General features: G+C 39.9%; 1 protein-coding gene across 1 annotated transcript; it reads right to left on the bottom strand.

Moving 5' to 3' along the window:
* Window positions 1-16: 16 nt before the first annotated feature.
* Window positions 17-7,557, bottom strand: LOC134621050 (histone-lysine N-methyltransferase set-1-like). Its single transcript, XM_063467455.1, has 7 exons — window positions 7,506-7,557; window positions 6,685-6,810; window positions 6,439-6,601; window positions 6,127-6,319; window positions 5,106-5,207; window positions 531-601; window positions 17-428 (listed from the first exon to the last, which is right to left on the bottom strand). Exons 2-6 carry the CDS (start codon window positions 6,785-6,787, stop codon window positions 593-595), a joined length of 570 nt encoding a protein of 189 aa, XP_063323525.1. The 5' UTR covers window positions 6,788-6,810; window positions 7,506-7,557; the 3' UTR covers window positions 17-428; window positions 531-592.
* Between the last annotated feature and the right edge of the window lie 11,327 nt (window positions 7,558-18,884).

Here is an 18,884-nt window from a genome sequence, read left to right as displayed (position 1 = left end):
GAGTCTCTAGGCAGGGAAAATGCATGCACAACATCAGGAGCTGTTTTGTGCGTTTTCAGGTGGCGGGAAATTTTAGCTTGTGGTTTGCCACAAAAATAGCAGTAATTTCTTTTACTTAAAGTCATTTTTTCTGATTCAGTTTCGCAAAGCTCACTTTTATCTTCTGGCTTGTCCTTTGTCAAGTTGTGGATTAAATTCGTTGAATCTGATTGTTCATGCGCTTTGGAGATGTCATCTTGGCATAGCAGACCTTTTGATGTGCTTGGCAATAATGAGATGTCTTCATCTGAATCTTCATCATATGACTCTGAATCTGGCACATATTCTTCTTCTGATATGCTGTGGTTGCCATCATCATCGCTTGATATTTGATCCAGAACTGAATGTGGCAATCCATCTTCCCCTGAATATTCAGAAATTTCTTCTTTCTGGAATGTAAGAATAAAAGTTATTTTAATTGATCAATACTTTAGACAGGTAAAAAAAATAAACTGAAAAAAAGTCAAGCCAAATATGAATGGGATACACACCTGTGTTGACTGGTGACAATTCTGATTTGACAATTTTGCAAGGCAGGATTTGTGCCAGACCCCTAAACAAACTGAAACACATTTTGATAGACTTCATTTAGCTTTGCAGTTCTATTTAAGTGAAGTAGTTTTTTGTCAAAGCATTGCAGTAATGTCAAATGCTGAAAAAAAACCAAAAAACAAACTGTTCACACTTAAGGATATTTTAATGACTACACATACACTGCTAACCCCCTCCCCCCCCAAAAGGACATCCCAGATGTGAATGAATGAATTATTCTTATTAAATACTTTGTTCTTCAGGTAGTTGAATGGCATGAAAGTGTGTAGTTGAATGTGTGTGGCCTCCAGATGCCTGTATGACTTCCCTACAATGCCTGGGCATGCTCGGGATGAGGTGGCGGATGGTCTCCTGAAGAATCTCCTCCAAGACCCAGACTAAAGCATCCGCCAACCCCTGGACAGTTTGTGGTGGATGGAGTGAGACGCGATGTCCCAGATGTGCTCAATTGGATTCAGGTCTGGGGAACAGGCGGGCCAGTCCATAGCATCAATGCCTTTGTCATGGAGGAACTGCTGACATACTCCAGCCACATGAGGTCCAGTGTCATCTCGCATTAGGTGGACCCCAGGGCCAAACGCACTAGCATGTGGTCTCACAAAGTGTCCGAGGATCTCATCTTGTTACCTAATGACAGTCAGGCTCTCTGGCAGGCACAGAAATGCCACCCCACACCATTACTGACCCACTGCCAATATGATCATGCTGGAGGATGTTGCAGACAGCAGAACGTTCCCCACGGCATCTCCAGACTGTCACATGTGCTCAGTTTGAACCTCCTTTCAGCTGTGAGGAGCATAGGGTGCCAGTGCCGAAGTTGCCAAACTTTGTGTTTTCTGGCAAATGTCAAACGTCCTGCATGGTGTTGGGCTGCAAGCTCAATCCCCACCTGTGGACGCCGGACCCTCAAGCCATCTGACCATTTGAGCAGACAGATGCACATTTGTGGCCTGTTTGAGGTCATTTTGCAAGGCTCCTCTTGTTCCTCCTTGCACAAAGGTGGAGGTAGCGGTCCTGCTGTTGGGCTGTTGCCCTCCTATGGCCTACTCCACATCCAGGTAACACCTCCATGCTCTGGACACTACACTAACAGACACAGCAAACCTTCTTGCCACAGCTCACATTGATGTGCTACACTAGATGAGCTGCACTACCTGAGCCACTTGTGTGGGTTGTAGACTCTGTCTCATGCTACCACTAAAATGAAATCACCACCAGCATTCAAAAGTGACCATAACATCAGCCAGAAAGCATAGGTGCTGAGAAGTGGTCTGTGGAGTTACATCGCATTGTTTAAGTGTTCCCTTTATTATTTTGAGCAGTTTATGTTATGGAATGGGGAATTGAGGACAATCCCAAGTATACCATTTTTACAAGGTCCTGCACCAAAGAGGTAATACTACATTTCTTTAATTAGATGTGACCACCCACTGATTAAAAAGGGAGCAGTGTTCATTTCAGCTAGTCTTAACTTGTTGAACTCTATTAATGCTTTTTACTATATACTGTACCTATTCACTAAGTGTCTCACCTTTGCACTTATAGCCAAGCCACTTGAGGGAAGAAACCGGTCCCACACACTGAATGCACTTGTCCAAAGATGATATTGTTGTGCACACCAGACGATGACTGTGACACTGTTAGCAAAATATTGCAACATTTACAGTCAGGTCCATAAATATTGGGACATCGACACAATTCTAACATTTTTGGCTCTATACACAACCACAATGGATTCCAAATGAAACGAACAAGATGTGCTTTAACTGCAGACTGCCAGCTTTTATTTGAGGGTATTTACATCCAAATCAGGTGAACAGTATAGGAATTATGACAGTTTGTATATGTGCCTCCCACTTCTTAAGGGACCAAAAGTAATGGGACAATTGGCTTCTCAGCTGTTCCATGGCCAGGTGTGTGTTATTCCCTCATTACCCCAATTACAATGAACAAATAAAAGGTCCAGAGTTCATTTCAAGTGTGCTGTTTGCTTTTTGAACCTGTTGCTGTCAACTGCCAGGATGAGATCCAAAGAGCTGTCACTACCAGTGAAGCAAGCCATCATTAGGCTGAAAAAACAAAACAAACCCATCAGAGAGAGAGCAAAAACATCAGGCGTGGCCAAAACAACTGTTTAGAACATTCCCAAAAAGAAGGAACGCACTGGTGAGCTCAGCAACACCAAAAAACTAGGAAGACCACGGGACACAACTGTGGTGGATGACCAAAGAATCCTTTCCCTGGTGAAGAAAACACCCTTCACAACAGTTGGCCAGATCAAGAACACTCTCTAGGAGGTAGGTGTATGTGCGTCAGAGTCAACAATCAAGAGAAGACTCCACCAGTGTGAATACAGAGGGTTCACCACAAGATGTAAACCTTTGGTGAGCCCCAAAAACAGGCAGGCCAGATTAGAGTTTGCCAAATGACATCTGAAAAAGCCGTCGCAGTTCTGGAACAACATCCTATGGACAGATGAGACCAACATCAACTTGTACCAGAGTGATGGGAAGAGAAGAGTATGGAGAAGGAAAGGAACTGCTCATGATCCTAAGCATACCACCTCATCAGTGAAGCATTGTGGTGGAAGTGTCATGGCGTGGGCATGTATGGCTGCCAGTGGAACTGGTTCTCTTGTATTTATTGATGATGTGACTGCTGACAAAAGCAGCACAATGAATTCTGAAGTGTTTCGGGCAATATTATCTGCTCATATTCAGACAAATGCTTCAAAACTCATTGGACGGCGCTTCACAGTGCAGGTGGACAACAACCCAAAGCATACTGCAAAAGCAACCAAAGAGTTTTTGAAGGGAAAGAAGTGGACTGTTTTGCAATGGCCAAGTCAATCACCTGACCTGAATCCGATTGAGCATGTATTTCACTTGCTGAAGACAAAACTGAAGGGAAAATGCCCCAAGAACAAGCAGGAACTGAAGACTGTTGCAGTAGAGGCCTGGCAGAGCATCACCAGGGATGAAACCCGGCGTCTGGTGATGTCTATGTGTTCCAGACTTCAGGCTGTGATTGACTGTAAAGGATTTGCAACCAAGTATTAAAAAAATGAATGTTTGATTTATGGTTCTTATTCTGTCCCATTACTTTTGGTCCCTCAAGAAGTGGGAGGCACATTTGCAAACTGTTGTAATTCCTACACCGTTCACCTGATTTGGATGTAAATACCCTCAAATAAAAGCTGACACTCTGCAGTTAAAGCATGTCTTGTTCGTTTCATTTGGAATCCATTGTGGTGGTGTATGGAGCCAAAAATGTTAGAATTGTGTCGATGTCCCAATATTTATGGACCTGACTGTATTTGTTTTGGACAGTTGGAAAGGTGAGGTGTTTTCAATTCAGTTGCAGATATCAACTAATACACTTCATCCCAGTATAAAATTTGAAGGCAATCAACCTCTTCACTTTTTTCTACTGGAACCATTTTACTGGGATTAGGGGAATTGATTCTTTCACTTTGTTGTTATCTAGAATAGTTAATTGAGTTAAAACACTGCAACTTCTTAAAAACGGCACATGCATTCTTATCTGTGTGGAGTGGGTCAAAGTAAAAAACAAAAAACCAAAAACAAAATTAAAAAAAACAATCCTTCCTTATTTGCTTATCCTTGCGGCTGGAACCTATTCCAAATATGATGGGTGTACAGTGCCTCTCACCCGAGTTGTATCTGGGAACTACAGATTCCGCCCAAAGACATGCAGTTAGTGGGGTTAGCTGGACTGGTAATTCTAAATTGCCCATAGGTGTGAGTGTGGTAGAGTCTGTCAGTGTGATACCCTGCGACAGCCTCTCACTCCAATTAACAACTGATTCCTTTGCAATCATCCATCCTCTTCCACTTATCCTTATCAGGATTGTGGGGTAGCAGGTTTGGGGCCTATACCAGCTACCATAGGGCAGTACAACCTGGACAGATCACCAGTTTAACATGGAAGGAGAAGCATTTGCATTCACACCAAAGGGCAGTTTTGAATCACCAGTTAACCTAACCCCATAAGCTACATCTTTGGACTGTGGGAAGAAGCCAGAGTACACAGCCAGAGAGAACCCATGCACTACAGCAGTAAAAAGTGCCTAAAACAAGTTAAGAAGTTGTATAGTACTATCTATCTTAATGTTCAAGCCTGAGTTTCAAACCATTTCAACATAGAAACAAAGCACATGCAGTCAGTTCTGCATGCTGTAGGTGAAACTGTCAAAAAATAAGAGAAGACCCCTCCTAAAACTAGAGTGATGTCACCATGAAGCAAACTTTGACGGAGTCCCCCAATAACAGTGTGGTCCTCCTAAGTCACATTTGGGTGGTTAACACACACACACACACTCAGATGCTATCCAGACTTGCACTTTGAAACAATGAAAAGGACCTACAAGCCACGGTCCATGTAAATCACATTACACCCAGGTGACTGCCAAACACACACACACACAGCATCCATAAAGAATGATGATAGATTAAATTATTAGTTCATTAAGTGGTACACTGGATTATATTTACCCTTTCAGGCTCTGGATGTTTCAGGTCCAGGTCATTGTTTGGAATGCAGTTTGGTTGCGGCTTTAGGCAGCTCACAGTCTTCTGAATCTGGCTGGTCTCAGTCTTCGTGTGTAACAGATAGAAAATGAAAATACAGTGCATTTTTGAAGAGGTTTTTGAAACATTAAAGAAACTCTATGAGAATGATAAGTTTCAAGCTAATGTCTTTAAAATATTCACTGTCATGTATAGAGAATATAGAGAAAAATAGTCTGTGTGATTTCTTTAATCTTTTTTAAGCCATTGCTAAAGGAGTAAAACAATCACCTGTAGCAGCAACGAACTATCACTAGGGCCCATTTATCCCCGAGGGACAAAATTTAAACTGAATCTAACTAAAGAGGTTAGAATCACATTAAACATCAATCACTGTTAACATTTAGAAACCGAAAGCCATTTTTTATTTCTGCATACCTGCTGATATTTTTTTAGTGCTTTTAGAGGGCTCTGATGTGGCAGCAATCACAATTGCCTGTTTTCCATTAGTACCTACCCCGGTTTTTCCAGTGGGTTATAGTACCATGTAGTTTTTCAGTAACTACTGCACCAAGGTTCCAAGTGATCCAAAGTGATCAGAAAATTTGACATAGACAGACTGAATGCCAACAGGTGGCTGGTCAATGGTGTCACTCGATAAGTTATGAGTGCGCCTCCTTCATGAAAATCCAAGCCATCATTTTTGAAACTCTGAAATGTTTGAAATGGCTACCAAAATTAACAGCATGATCCCTGAATTGAACACTAAAGTATAGACTGAGCAGCAGGCATTGTGTCACCTTGACATCCATGCTTGCTGTGGCATTTATATCACTGGATGTTCGGCTGCATTGCTATAGTGACCCCAGGCACAGTAGGTGATACTCAATTTCAATGGAAAACTAGATGCCCTAAGTCACGTTAAGCCAATTTGAGTAGGTACAAATGTAAAAATGGCTTACGGTATGCAATTTATCAGTTCCAAAAAGTACAATTGTAGAAATACCTTGCATCTCCAGGGCCAATCCGAGTCACCATAATTATAGTCTATTTCTTCGCCTGGACTTATGTCTCTGCTTGCAAATAAGCATAGATGGGGCTTTCCATTGATATTTAATATTTTCATCTTAGCACTTGGACTGATGTGGTTGTCGTTGACAAGTCTGCCTAATGACCCATCTTCTTGAGATGCATCCACACTGTGGGGTTAGGCAAAAAAGTATTAGCTTAACTAGTTTTTGTTAGGAAGCTTTTTTTTCATAAATCAAAAGCAAAGTGTAATTTAATCTTAATCAAACTACACTGATATAATACGCACCACCAGAGTTTTCCATCAAACTTGAATTCAAACATGAACACCTTCAGGCTGTCATGATAAACTCTGTGTCTCCGCTCACATTCGTCTTTTGTTATGAGTTTACCTCTGTATTCCAAAAGGAAGTCTCCTTTTTGGAATGGAACAGTCGTGAAAATGCCCCGACCTGAATTGCAGAGGCATACCAAGTGAGTGACAAAAGACAAAGTGACAAACTCCAAATCTAATCCAAACTAAAGACCAACTTACCTTTGAAGGCATTTATGTAGTGGATATCAAGTCCCAGTTTGTCCCTTCCAGCAGAAACATGACAGACTGCATCCTCCCGTGGAGGAATGCGTCTCCTTCGCATGTTCTCCTGTACGTTTTGATTGCCTGTATTACCAAAGCATATAAAGTATTACGATTATCGTCATCATTGTCATCATCATCAGTAGTAGTAGAACTAGCAGTAGTGTAGTTTACAGCATAAACACAGCTGACTTATTCATAGTCCTAATTTATGCCTTCTTTTAAAATGTTAAAGGCCTAGTTCTCAAAATGGCGACATGTGACATTTCTGCAATGGCGACTGCAGAGAGTGATACAAGTACTGAGAAAGCTTAGGCATCAAAACTGTGAGAAGTTTTTTCTTCAGGCATATAAATAAATACACGATTAAATACACTTATACCCCTTGCTTTTATTTTAGGGCTGTTAGCAGAATGGACAGACATTGGACAAACTGCCCGAAATTAGATGACAGCGACATCAGGGATTTTGACTCAGACTGCGCTGGTTTAATTGTTAATCACGTTAGTCGCGATGTCGGCATTAACACGTTTAAGCCACATTAATGCTTTAACACCGAGTAAATCCTAACACGGGTTAGCCCGCTTTATCGCGTTGACGCGGTTAGTCATCAGCCCTATTTTATTTACTCAATGACAAACGCTGAGGCAGTTTTACTTCTTCAAAAACTAGCTAACAGTCCATAAAGCATATATTAAAGCAGTTTAATATAAGCCTGTGCACCTATAATTTCATATAGTATTAAAGTCATGGTGCATTTTACATTAAAAAAGGCTTACCTTTGTGCTTTTAATCAGTCTTCGTATTGCCGTCGACATGTACTTGTTAAAGGGCACGCGCGCGAAATCATTTCCGGTAGGTACCGCCTATATATATAGCCTACCAATCACAATGACTTCCGGCCGTGTGTATTGAAAATGTGTATTAAATTGTAGTACTTACACACATCCAGTCTAACTCGAAACGTCGCTGTGCAATACACTGGAATACACAAAAATCAGGTGAGTGGTATAGGTGGACTTTTAAGAAAATCAGAAAATCTTTTAATTATAGTTTAATAAATGAATTTACACTACAGTTTAAGCAAATACAGGTCAAAAGATAAATAATGACCTCAAAAGAAGTAGAAAAAATTATTATTTAGACACTTAAAAATGCATTTACAATTCATGTTTTAGGGGGACACATGAATACACACCAAAAAGTCGAAATGTCCCTGTAGCCCAGGTACAGTGTCAGGTCAACTGTCCATCCATACCACATAGACGCACGCACACACACACACACACACACACACACACACACACACACACACACACACACACACACACACACACACACACACACACACTATCACTCAGCTCAACTCAACTACCTCAAAGGATTGAGACTGGACTTACACATCAACCTGTAAATGCTCTTTTTGCACAATAGTTTTATGTTTACTGTTCCTGCACTACCTACATACCAAGTATGTTTACTGTTTCCTTTGCACTACCTACGTAGTTAGATAGTTAGTTAGTTTTAGTTAGTTAGTTAGTTTTTTTTGTTAATTTATGTTGTAATTTATGTTAGGTCAGTCTGTCCTGTCTCTAGTTAGCTAGTTTAGTGTTTTTCTGTTAATTTATGTTGTAAATTTATGTTGCATGTAGCACCTTGGCCCTGGAGGAACGTTGTTTTGCTTCACTGTGTACAAACTGTATATGGTTGAAGTGACAATAAAGCCAACTTGACTTGACTTGACTTGATGTCACTGCATCATACACCAGGAAAAGCTGTGTGGTGAAGTCCTAAAGATGGAGCACGTAATGAGCACTGTAATGCAAAGCACAAATTTTTCAACATCAATTTCAGTCTTTTATGCGGGAAATAGATTCACAATTTGCCGACATTCGTTATCATACAGAGGTCCTTTGGCTGAGTTGGGGAAAAGTCCTCAATAGAGTTTTTGAGCTCAGCAAGGAAATCGTCAGGTCATGGACATGTCATGCATGATGCAGTGAAGGCATTTCAAGTGAAGCTGCTCATATGGGAGTCACAAATGCACCAGTGCAACTTGCCTCACTTTCCCTGTTGCCAAGTAATGTCTAACCACAGTGTTCCCGAATGCGCACTTTGTTGATAAACTGAGTGCACTGCGCACTGACTTCGCATGGCACTTTGGTGACTTTGAAGCACAAAAAGAGAATTCCGAGCTGCTTCGCAACTAATTTACAGTTGACGTGGAAACTGCAGCATTGCAGATTCAAATGGAGCTGATTGAGCTGCAGTGTAATGGGACACTCAAGGCAAAGTATGACACTGAAGGGTCCACACAGTTTATTCACTCCATTCCTGAAGCAATGCCCCAGCTCCGTCTACATGCAGCTCGAACCTTGGGTATGTTTGGTAGCACATATCTATGTGAGAAGCTGTTTTCAGTGATGAAGTTTAACGAAACAGCAAACAGGAGTCGTCTCACTGATGAACACCTGCAGTCCATCCTGAAATCTCCACAACACAAGACCTCACACCAAAGTTAAACAAACTTGTTGCCAAACACAGACGCCAAGCATCCAGCTCTGACAAAATGGCACAAGAGCAAAGAAAACTGAATCTTATGACTTGTTGTTATTTTAACTTTTGCTGAAAAGCAGAAATTTTATTTATATTTCCTTCTTTTGCATCATGTTCATATTTTAAATTTGTATCATTTTGATATTTTTATGAAAAGCAAAATATTTTAAGGTTATTTTATTTTTCATAAAAAGGCATGATAGCAACAAAATCTACTTGTTTTGATTAGTTGTTATTTTAGCATTTACTTAAAAGCACAATTTTCATTAATTTTTTCTGGGGTTTTTGCCAGCATTTTCATATTTCTAACTTGTATAATTTTGAATATATTTTTTATGGAGGGCAAAAGATTTAAAGTTAAAGTTTATTTTTTCTAAGTGTATTTATTGTAGAATAATATTCCTGTCTGTTTTTATTCATATGTATGTTTAAAAAACATTGTTCTAGTGTGTTCAATAAATGTTGATCTTGTTTGGCCCGCAACCTAAAGTGTGCCTTGAGTTTTTGCCCCCTGTGCAATTGAGTTTGACACCCCTGCTCTAAATGAATATCAATGGTACTGAAAGTAGCTGTACAAAATGTTACATCTCTGAGATGATTATGAGTCATTTTTTCTCTGATTGTTAAATTTTGGGCAGCACAGTGGCACGATGGTTAACAGAAGGTCCTGAGTTCAATTCCACCATCAGGCCGGGGTCTTTCTGTGTGGAGTTTGCATGTTCTCCCTGTGTTTGCGTGGGTTCCCTCCAGGTACTCCGGCTTCCTCCCACTGTCCAAAGACATGCAGTTATTGGGTATAGGTTAATTGGTTAATCCAAATTGCCCATAGGTGTGAATGCTGGAGTGAATGTGAGCGCGAATGGTTGTCTGTCCCTGTGTGTTAGCCCTGCAACAGACTGGCAACCTGTCCAGGGTGTACCCTGCCTTTCGCCCTATGACAGCTGGGATAGGCTCCAGCGACCCTGAAAAGAATAAGCAGAAGCGAATGGATGGATGGTTAAAACTTTATTTGTGAAGAATTTCATGAAGTCATTACTAGTTAACATTAAAGGGATGGTTGGCTCAACAGTCGTCTGACTTTTTGTTTCCAAATATGATGATGAGGTCCCCATGGACTTGTCCTCCTTCTGTCACCTGTTGTCAAGCAAACTCTAGTGCTACATGTTGCTGAACACATTCAGCGTATAAGCTTTTAAGATTATAGATTTAACTCAACGATTTAAAGTTGTTATAACTGCACCTGTAATAAACATGTATGTTTATTATGTGATTATGATAACCCCTGTAATACAAATTATAACATACTGCCAGCAACTTCAATAAATGTTTTGATGAAATGATAATTAATGCAATGATAAAGATGATGGTTATGAAAATAATCCCTGTAATCCTACAATCCCCTCTCTTGACGTCCCTTCCAGAGACGTCACCACACCGTTTTCTTGTGTCACTCTTCGACCCACTCTGTCACCTCTAGATCCATTAATGGCATCATGGGCACCGAAACCACCATTTCCACATCCAATGCCTTCGCTCTGACCCTCTCTAGCCGTCCCCTGACTCAGCAAATCAGACAATAACCTCATGTCATCTAGGTGGTCCCGTAATAAAACACCAGCTCCCACTTGAAAACACTTCATGCTTAAGTGGTCTCTGCTCCTTTTCTGGGTCCCTCTCTAGTGGAAATCTTCTCCTGTAAAGGATAGAAAACAAACAGCCTCTCTCTGCTACACCTCATTAATCTACTGTGTTCATCTAATGTTCCTTTAATTATTCAAACTTGGTTCACAATATCATGTTCTGGGCTTTATCCTTTATATTAACTTTACTTAATCTGAAAACTCTTTATGTGTGTGAGCAACGCTTTTAGTTCTATTAAACACACCCCGGGTAAAATATACACCATACCCATGTCAACCTAACTCTCTGCTAGAAAGCACAGTTCAAAATTTTCTATCAGGATTTACGCCTCTTTTTGCTTCAAGCATATACATAACATGCAAAAGTTACTGTTAATGCCCGTTAGACAAGTTTCAATTATCTACAACATTTGTTTCACCCGTCTCACCCTCACATGTTTCCTTTTCACTTATTGAATCAGAATCAGAATCAGAATACTTTATTGATCCCTAGGGGAAATTTTTTTTTTGTTACAGTGCTCCATAATAAACAGACATTAACAAGACAGACAATACACTAACTAAGAACAGTACAATATATACAGGCATATATATACATAAGCCGTTTATTAATAAATAGCTAAAAAAGAAAAAGAAAGAAAAAGAAAAAAGAAACGTGTGTGTTAAGTGGATAAGTTATAGAGGGAGATGGCCACAGGCAGGAAAGATTTCCTGTGTCGTTCAGTGGTGCTTTTCGGTACTCTCAGTCTCTCACTGAACGCGCTCCTGTGACTGACCAGCATGTCATGGAGTGGGTGGGAGGTGTTATCCAACATTGTCTTTATTTTGGACAACATCCGCCTCTCCGACACCACCTTGAGGGAGTCCAGCTCCATCCCCACAACACTACTGGCCTCATGGATCAGTTTATCGAGTCTGTTGGCATCAGCGACCCTCAGCCTGCTCCCCCAGCATGCAACAGCATAGAGGATCGCACTGGCCACAACAGACTCATAGAAAATCCTGAGCATTTTCTGGCAGATGTTGAAGGACCTCAGTCGCCTCTATTTGTTGAGGCGACCTCAGTCGCCTCAACAAATAGAGACGACTCTGGCCCTTTCTGTAAAGTGCTGTGGTGTTTTTTGTCCAGTTCAGTTTATTGTCAATGTAGACTCCAAGGTATTTATAGTCCTCCACAGTGTCAACACTGACCCCCTGGATTGAAACAGGGGTCAAGTGTTTCCTGGTCTTCCTGAAGTCCACTATTAATTCCTTGGTCTTTGCCACGTTGAGCTGCAGATGATTCTGCTCACACCACGTGACAAAGGAGTCGACCACAGCCCGGTACTCTGTCTCATCATCCCTGCTGATGCATCCAACCACCGCAGAGTCATCAGAAAACTTCTGAAGATGGCAGGTCTCTGTGCAGTGGCTGAAGTCTGTGGTGTAGAGGGTGAAGAGGAAGGGGGAGAGGACAGTCCCCTGTGGTGCCCCTGTGTTGCTGATCACCTTGTCAGACACACACTGTGGGAGACGTACATATTGTGGTCTTCCTGTCAGGTAAAAAGGTATTTCATACTTATCTTTAACACCTTCTGCCTCAGTAGTTGCTAAGCAGAAACAAAGCAACATGTGTTCCACCTTTGAACCTATAAAATAAATCTCTGTCATGTTTGTGTCTGTAAGCATGTTTTGCATTCATTCATTCATTACACTCCACGCCATCCCTGCAAGTTAGGAGCTATACAGTTAAAAGCTACATCAAGTCCAGGCCTTTGGCCTCGCCTATGTTTAAATCATGTGTGTTTGTAAGCGTGAATGCTGTTTATCCTTCTATTGCTCCAAGTCCCCCAGAATATATCGACTGAGACATCGCGCTCGTCGAAGCTTATGACCTTAAATGGACCGAACATCAACTCTGTTAATGAGCATGATTGCAATGTGTAAGAATCATTCATTCAGTCATTTCTACTTATATAATCTCCAATATTATTCATTTGAGTCAGCGACACTTTTTAACACTCTCTTAAGAAAAACTCTCTCCTCTACCCTAGAAATAAATCTGTGTAATATCTGTATGTGTAAGCCTGCATTATAACCACTTATTCTAGAAATCAAAAAGAAATCACACATTTTCTACTCATAAACTCTTTGCTAGTTTTCCCCAAAGCATATCTTTTATTGAAAGATGTCCCACAATTTCCCTTTAAATTTGGTGTACAACTTCTCATGAACACCGGCATTTTATCTTCTAAACAGGATTCAGTTCATTTTAATCCTTTAATTTAGAAATAACAATTTCTGCCTCAGTGCTACCATATGTAAATTATCAACAAACCCCAATAGTCATAAAATCATACTAAAACCCATTTCAATCCCTCCTTTTATTTGGACTTCACATGTGTGTCCAAATAAAACTCAAAATGCGTCACTCGGGCTTATGAAATTAAAGGAAAAAAGGTTAGTCATATCATCTCTCCAAACACTTTAGCCATCCTCCTCCCAGGTATTTCGCTCCGGCCCTGAAAACCTGTGTTTAAGGAATAAAATCAATTTAATCATTATGTCAAATTTTCTCAAACTCCTTGCTCCATGCAAAAGTCTGGATCCTTGGAATTTCCTGGAAACAAAACCTGTACTTTACATGTTATAACAAAAATAAAACTTAAAACAAAACAGTTGTCAATCATGTGTTTCTTCAGTTAATGGTAATGTAAGTTTTATCAAAAAATGTTTCCCTTTTAGCATTTGGCCTACACCCAACAATATAATGTAATACCATAATCTAACCCCAGTCAGTAGAACAGAAATTTCCCCAAAGCAACTCAAAAGTCAGCATCCCCAGAATTAAGTCTTCCACTCCTCTTGCTTATGACAAAATCAAAACAAAGCATCCCCTTTCTCTTGCTGACATTGTAAATTGTTTGTCCACATTTATTCATCCCCACCTTGATCCAGTCACACACATTCACTCTCCTACATTCACACAAGATATTTTGCTGATAGTGGAGCCTATCCTGCGCAAATAATTGGATACTCCACAATAGCAAATTGAGCTCATTCATTTGTTTTATTTTGTTTTTTCCTTCTAAGAAAATAGTTCTCTATGTTTTTGACTGGATTGAATCGCTACAATCCTTTTAGACAGAGACTCACAGCCAATCAGGTCTCCTCCTCAGCCAATTATAATCTGTAAAGCCCACCTTATTTTCGTTCTCCTAAGAATTTTGTCAGCGCTTTTAGTTCACTCTCTTTCAGGCCTGCTTCAGAACAAAAATGAGAAAAACAGAGCTGATTATTAGCTCATCAAAACACAAAACAAAATCACCTGACAGGTTCTTCTAAGTGCACTGTTACAAAACTAATGGGCCCCCTTACACATTCCCATGTTTATTAAAACTCCCTCTATTAAAAATAAAACACAACAACCTCAAAAATCTTACACAATCTTAAATGTCACCCGTTCGACACACCGAAAACTTTGTCAAAAGCTGCACCGTTCTTCACACAACAATGGTCCCCCTTTACAACAACGTATCATCACTAAATTATAAATTCCTTGTCCAAATCTGCACCTCTGAACAGACCTGACCACCGTAATCAATTATCCTGTTACTCTGCCATCATATATTTCGCCAAATAAACCTCCCCAGTCACTGCTCTGTTTCCTCAACTGAAAGCCTCAGACACACAGACACACAGGAAGTGTCTTCGTCACCACTCACTCCAGCTAATTTGCATACTGAGTCATATCTCAACAAGTTGCCGTGAGAAGAGAAATGCCTGTTTAAACCTTAACACATTATTGAATTATTTTCATTTTCTTTCTATAATAATCACTGGTTTTGATCACTCAGTACGAGAGCACTCCTAAGTCACTCTTATAAAAACTACTTTAATCACTTGTCTTTTGTTTTTTCCATAACTCACTCCCCTGTCATATAACCCCTTTGAGTCAACTTCAACTTCAAGCTTTAAGTCTATTTTATTAAACATTCACACCATTCTATCACTCATACAAGTAACAAGCTAATCTTCATTGCGTATGCTCGTGTTCTTAGCCAGGTTTAATCAATGTCTATGCATTAATCTTCATGAGCTTGTCTCTGTCTTCTTAAGGTTAATGTATTTTCTGTTTGTGTGTGTGATTTTCTATTTGTTGCTTTTCCAGTGTTTCAGACTCCTTCACAATTTTTCCACTTAAGCAGTCTGTTTTTCTCCTTCCCCTGAATTACTAGCCCAAACTTTGATTTCCCACCTCAAATAACAGCACTCCTGGTTTTCAGCCAGGAGTTAGGGCTTGCTTTTCAGGTTCATGGACACATCATGCTGTAAACAATTCAACCAGAAACTTGCCTTACCATATCTATTGATGTTAACCTATAATTTCCTTCCGACCGCTGGATGTGGAAAATTGATCCAGGTCTGCTTTGTGCCTGAAAATAACAAAACTAAGACATTTTCATTAATATCACGAGTGTTTAAACGACCCACTTCTCTCTCTTTCCTGTCAAAAATACCAATTATGTCATGTTTATGTCATGAATATGAATATAAGCGTCTTCTTTCTTGCAATCTATGTTAATTGAATGTAAGCTGCTTTCTTCTTTGCATGTCATGTGATCATGTTAATGAAGTGTATGATCATGTTAATGAAGTGTAATGAAGTGTAAGCTGCATCTTCATTGCATTAATTCATTGTGTTCTTCGTTGCATTTTTATGTATTTATGTTTAATTTATGCATCTTTTCACTGAGCTTTAGATTCAAACTATCTCACATTTCTAATTCATTTCAAAAATAATGTCACATGTAACTATTTCTGTCTGTGTGTTTTCTATTCGTGTTTCCCCTCTTTAATCGTGATATCGTGGACATCCCTAAACAATCATGAGTTCTGGCTTCAATTTCAATCCAATCATACCCTGTATTCTCGCAGTCAAACTTGTCCTGGCTTCACCTCTCACTGGTCCTTTTTCCTTCACAGTGTCCTGTGTGGCCTTCAAATCTCCAGCAAACACAGGCTCAACTCAGCTGTTGTCTTCTTCTCTGTTTCTTTACAGTCTTTTCCTTTAGGTAAAGTCCCAGCATGGCAAATATGACACTCAATGCCCAGTGCTCTTCCACAGTTCTTTATCCCACTGTTCAACTGCCCAGCCTGTAATTCACAGCACATGTTACATCACTTTGCTTTTCTTACTACATGCTCCTGCTGGTCTCGTCAGTCGTCGTCAGTGTTAAATGATTCAGTGGCACTGTCTTTTGCATGCTCTATTCAAGTCCACGATGTTCTACCGGTCTTCATCAGGAGATTGACTGTCCTTTTAGGTTCTTCTCAGAATGGTGAGAAAGTGCTAGGTCAAGCTATAAAATTTCAGCCAAAGACTGGCTTATTCTCCCAATGTTAATCTATCCTTTTTACCGGTTTACTCAAAGTTCCATATTGAGAGAGGTCCACCTGTAGTGACACACTAAAGCATATAATTAATATCATTTTCATTTCTTTTCTTAAAAGCTCCATTTGCTTCATGTGCCTAGAGTTTAACTCGTCTCTCTCTCTGGGTGCACACTTGTCACAGTGAGTTCCCCTTTATGGGCATGTAGTTCCTGTTCACTATTTCCTGTTTCTGCAGACTAATCGAACTCTTTCGTTTTGTGTTTATAGTCTACAAACCCTCTTTAATTCTACTAAACCTTGATCTAAAAACAATACACCTTCACACACACACATACACTTTTTAAATCTACTAAATTCTTTGCATTTGTCAGCAATCACATCACCGTCTTCAACGTGCTCCATTTCAATCCTGCAAAACGCAGAAATGAATGTCTCCTTCACCTAACATAAAACTAAATTACCATATCAACATACAATTACTGAATTTCAAACTGAAATACACTGTCTGTCATAATAAACTCAAAGAGTAAGCAGGTGTACCAACTGTATATACTAATGTGTTTTTTAACTGAAAGAAAAAAAACTCAACCTCTCATAACATCACTCATGCATTTCTTGAATTAAAAGCACTTTCAAAGTTTAAAACATCCTACTTTGCATCACAAAAAATATATCTCACACCTTTAATTGTCATTTAAAACGTTCTAAATCACTCTAGATCCTCCACCTTAGACCAAAACGCTGGTCTAAAGTATGAACAGTTTCTTTATTCTATTTCCAAACTCAGTCACAGATCATATGTTCACTATAATCAATCAAAACTATTTATACTATTGTAGTGAGCAAAACCAGCATCTTACTTACAGGCATTTAGCAGTATTTGCAAACAACCGTTATGAAGCTCAATAATACTCTAAACCGAAACCAATCTCTCTGCACGTCACAGCTCCTCATTTGCATTCATACACACACACACCGTCTAAAAATAGAAGTCAGCACTGCCTCAGACTCCTTTCACACAGAGATCTCTTATTTTATATTACAAATACGTCTTATACTACAACTGCACAGATTTTAGGCCTGACATTTTAACACCTAAATAATTTCGACAAATTTAAGTTAACGGTCCAACCGATAAAGTCCAACTTTTTTGTAATCAATTAAGCAGTATCTGTCCAACAGTTTCTGCCCCGATTTCTAAGATCCCTAACTCAGTTTAAAAGTGTCCAACACCCAAGGTCCAACCTTTGCTGCCCAAAAAAGCGCAGATACCGTTCCAAACGGTCAAGTGATCCAATCACTAGTTATTCTGGAGTGCCCCAAGTTCCACAGTGACCAACTGACTATCCCTCGTAGAGGACGAAGGCACGCGTCCGCACCCTCGGCAAGCGTTACCTCTGGACAATGCGCTTCTAAGCAGTCCAACTGCCGTTCTACAAAAATTTGCCTTCATTTTAAAACAACCATCACAACTTCACATGAAGTATATGACCGAAGCCGGTCCAACCGTCTCACCAATTAAAAAATGACCAATTACCTATTATACTAAACTCACTTAACAGTCCAACTGTTTTAAATTCTGTTAGCAGTCCAACTGCTTTAGCTTCACTTAGTACTGTCACTTTCAACGTTTCATTACCATTACTTCAACTCTCATGAGATTTTCACCAAAATCAAAACAGACATTTACCAGTAATTTCAGTGAGTAAACTTAAATTTTCAGTGTCCAATTTGGCACACTTTAATTCAACAGGTAGTGCCTTACCTTTGAATAAGCCGGCTTATGTCCACTCACTTCGACCACTGACTCGTGTCTGCCCGTTCGAGCGCCTCGGACCCTCTCGGTCTAAACCTCCAACTCTCTCCCTCCTCAACCACCGGCCAATGCACCAAATGTTAAGGGTCAGAAATTGAGGACGAAAGTAAAACAATGGTGGTCCAGAAGAGCTTGGTCAAACAATTGATTTTAATGAATACACGCGCGTGGGGAGGTTTAAACTGCAAAACATCAGTTGTAAATCTCCACCCAAAAATACACTTCAGATTGCTTTTATAACATCAGGGTATTGTAACGCCCCCTCTTGCGTTTACAAGCACATAATTTGCATCTTAAGAACATTATTTGCCTCTTCTACAGACAATGATCATTTTGAAGAGATAAATGCAGAGACAGGAGTTCCCCTTTCTGGCATCCTTTTCCAAATATGGTGATGAGGTCCCCATGGACTTGTCCTCCTTCTGTCACCTGTTGTCAAGCAAACTCTAGTGCTACATGTTGCTGAACACATTCAGCATATAAGCTTTTAAGATTATAGATTTAACTCAACGATTTAAAGTAGTTATAACTGCACCTGTACATGTTAATATGTGATTATGATAACCCCTGTAATACAAATTATAACATAATGCCAACAACTTCAATAAATGTTATGATGAAATGATAATTAATGCAATGATAAAGATGATGGTTATGAAAATAATCCCTGTAATTCTACACTGGCTACAGTGCTGAAGAGAAACCTGGGGTTGTTCTTATTTTATTCAAGCAGTGACGAATAGTAAGATGTTCTGGCTTTGCGGAGGGCT

Source organism: Pelmatolapia mariae, linkage group LG23 (genome assembly GCF_036321145.2).
Source record: "Pelmatolapia mariae isolate MD_Pm_ZW linkage group LG23, Pm_UMD_F_2, whole genome shotgun sequence".
Classification (NCBI taxonomy): domain Eukaryota; kingdom Metazoa; phylum Chordata; class Actinopteri; order Cichliformes; family Cichlidae; genus Pelmatolapia; species Pelmatolapia mariae.
Note: the sequence above shows the minus strand (reverse complement) of the source record. Positions and strands in the feature narration are given on the sequence as shown.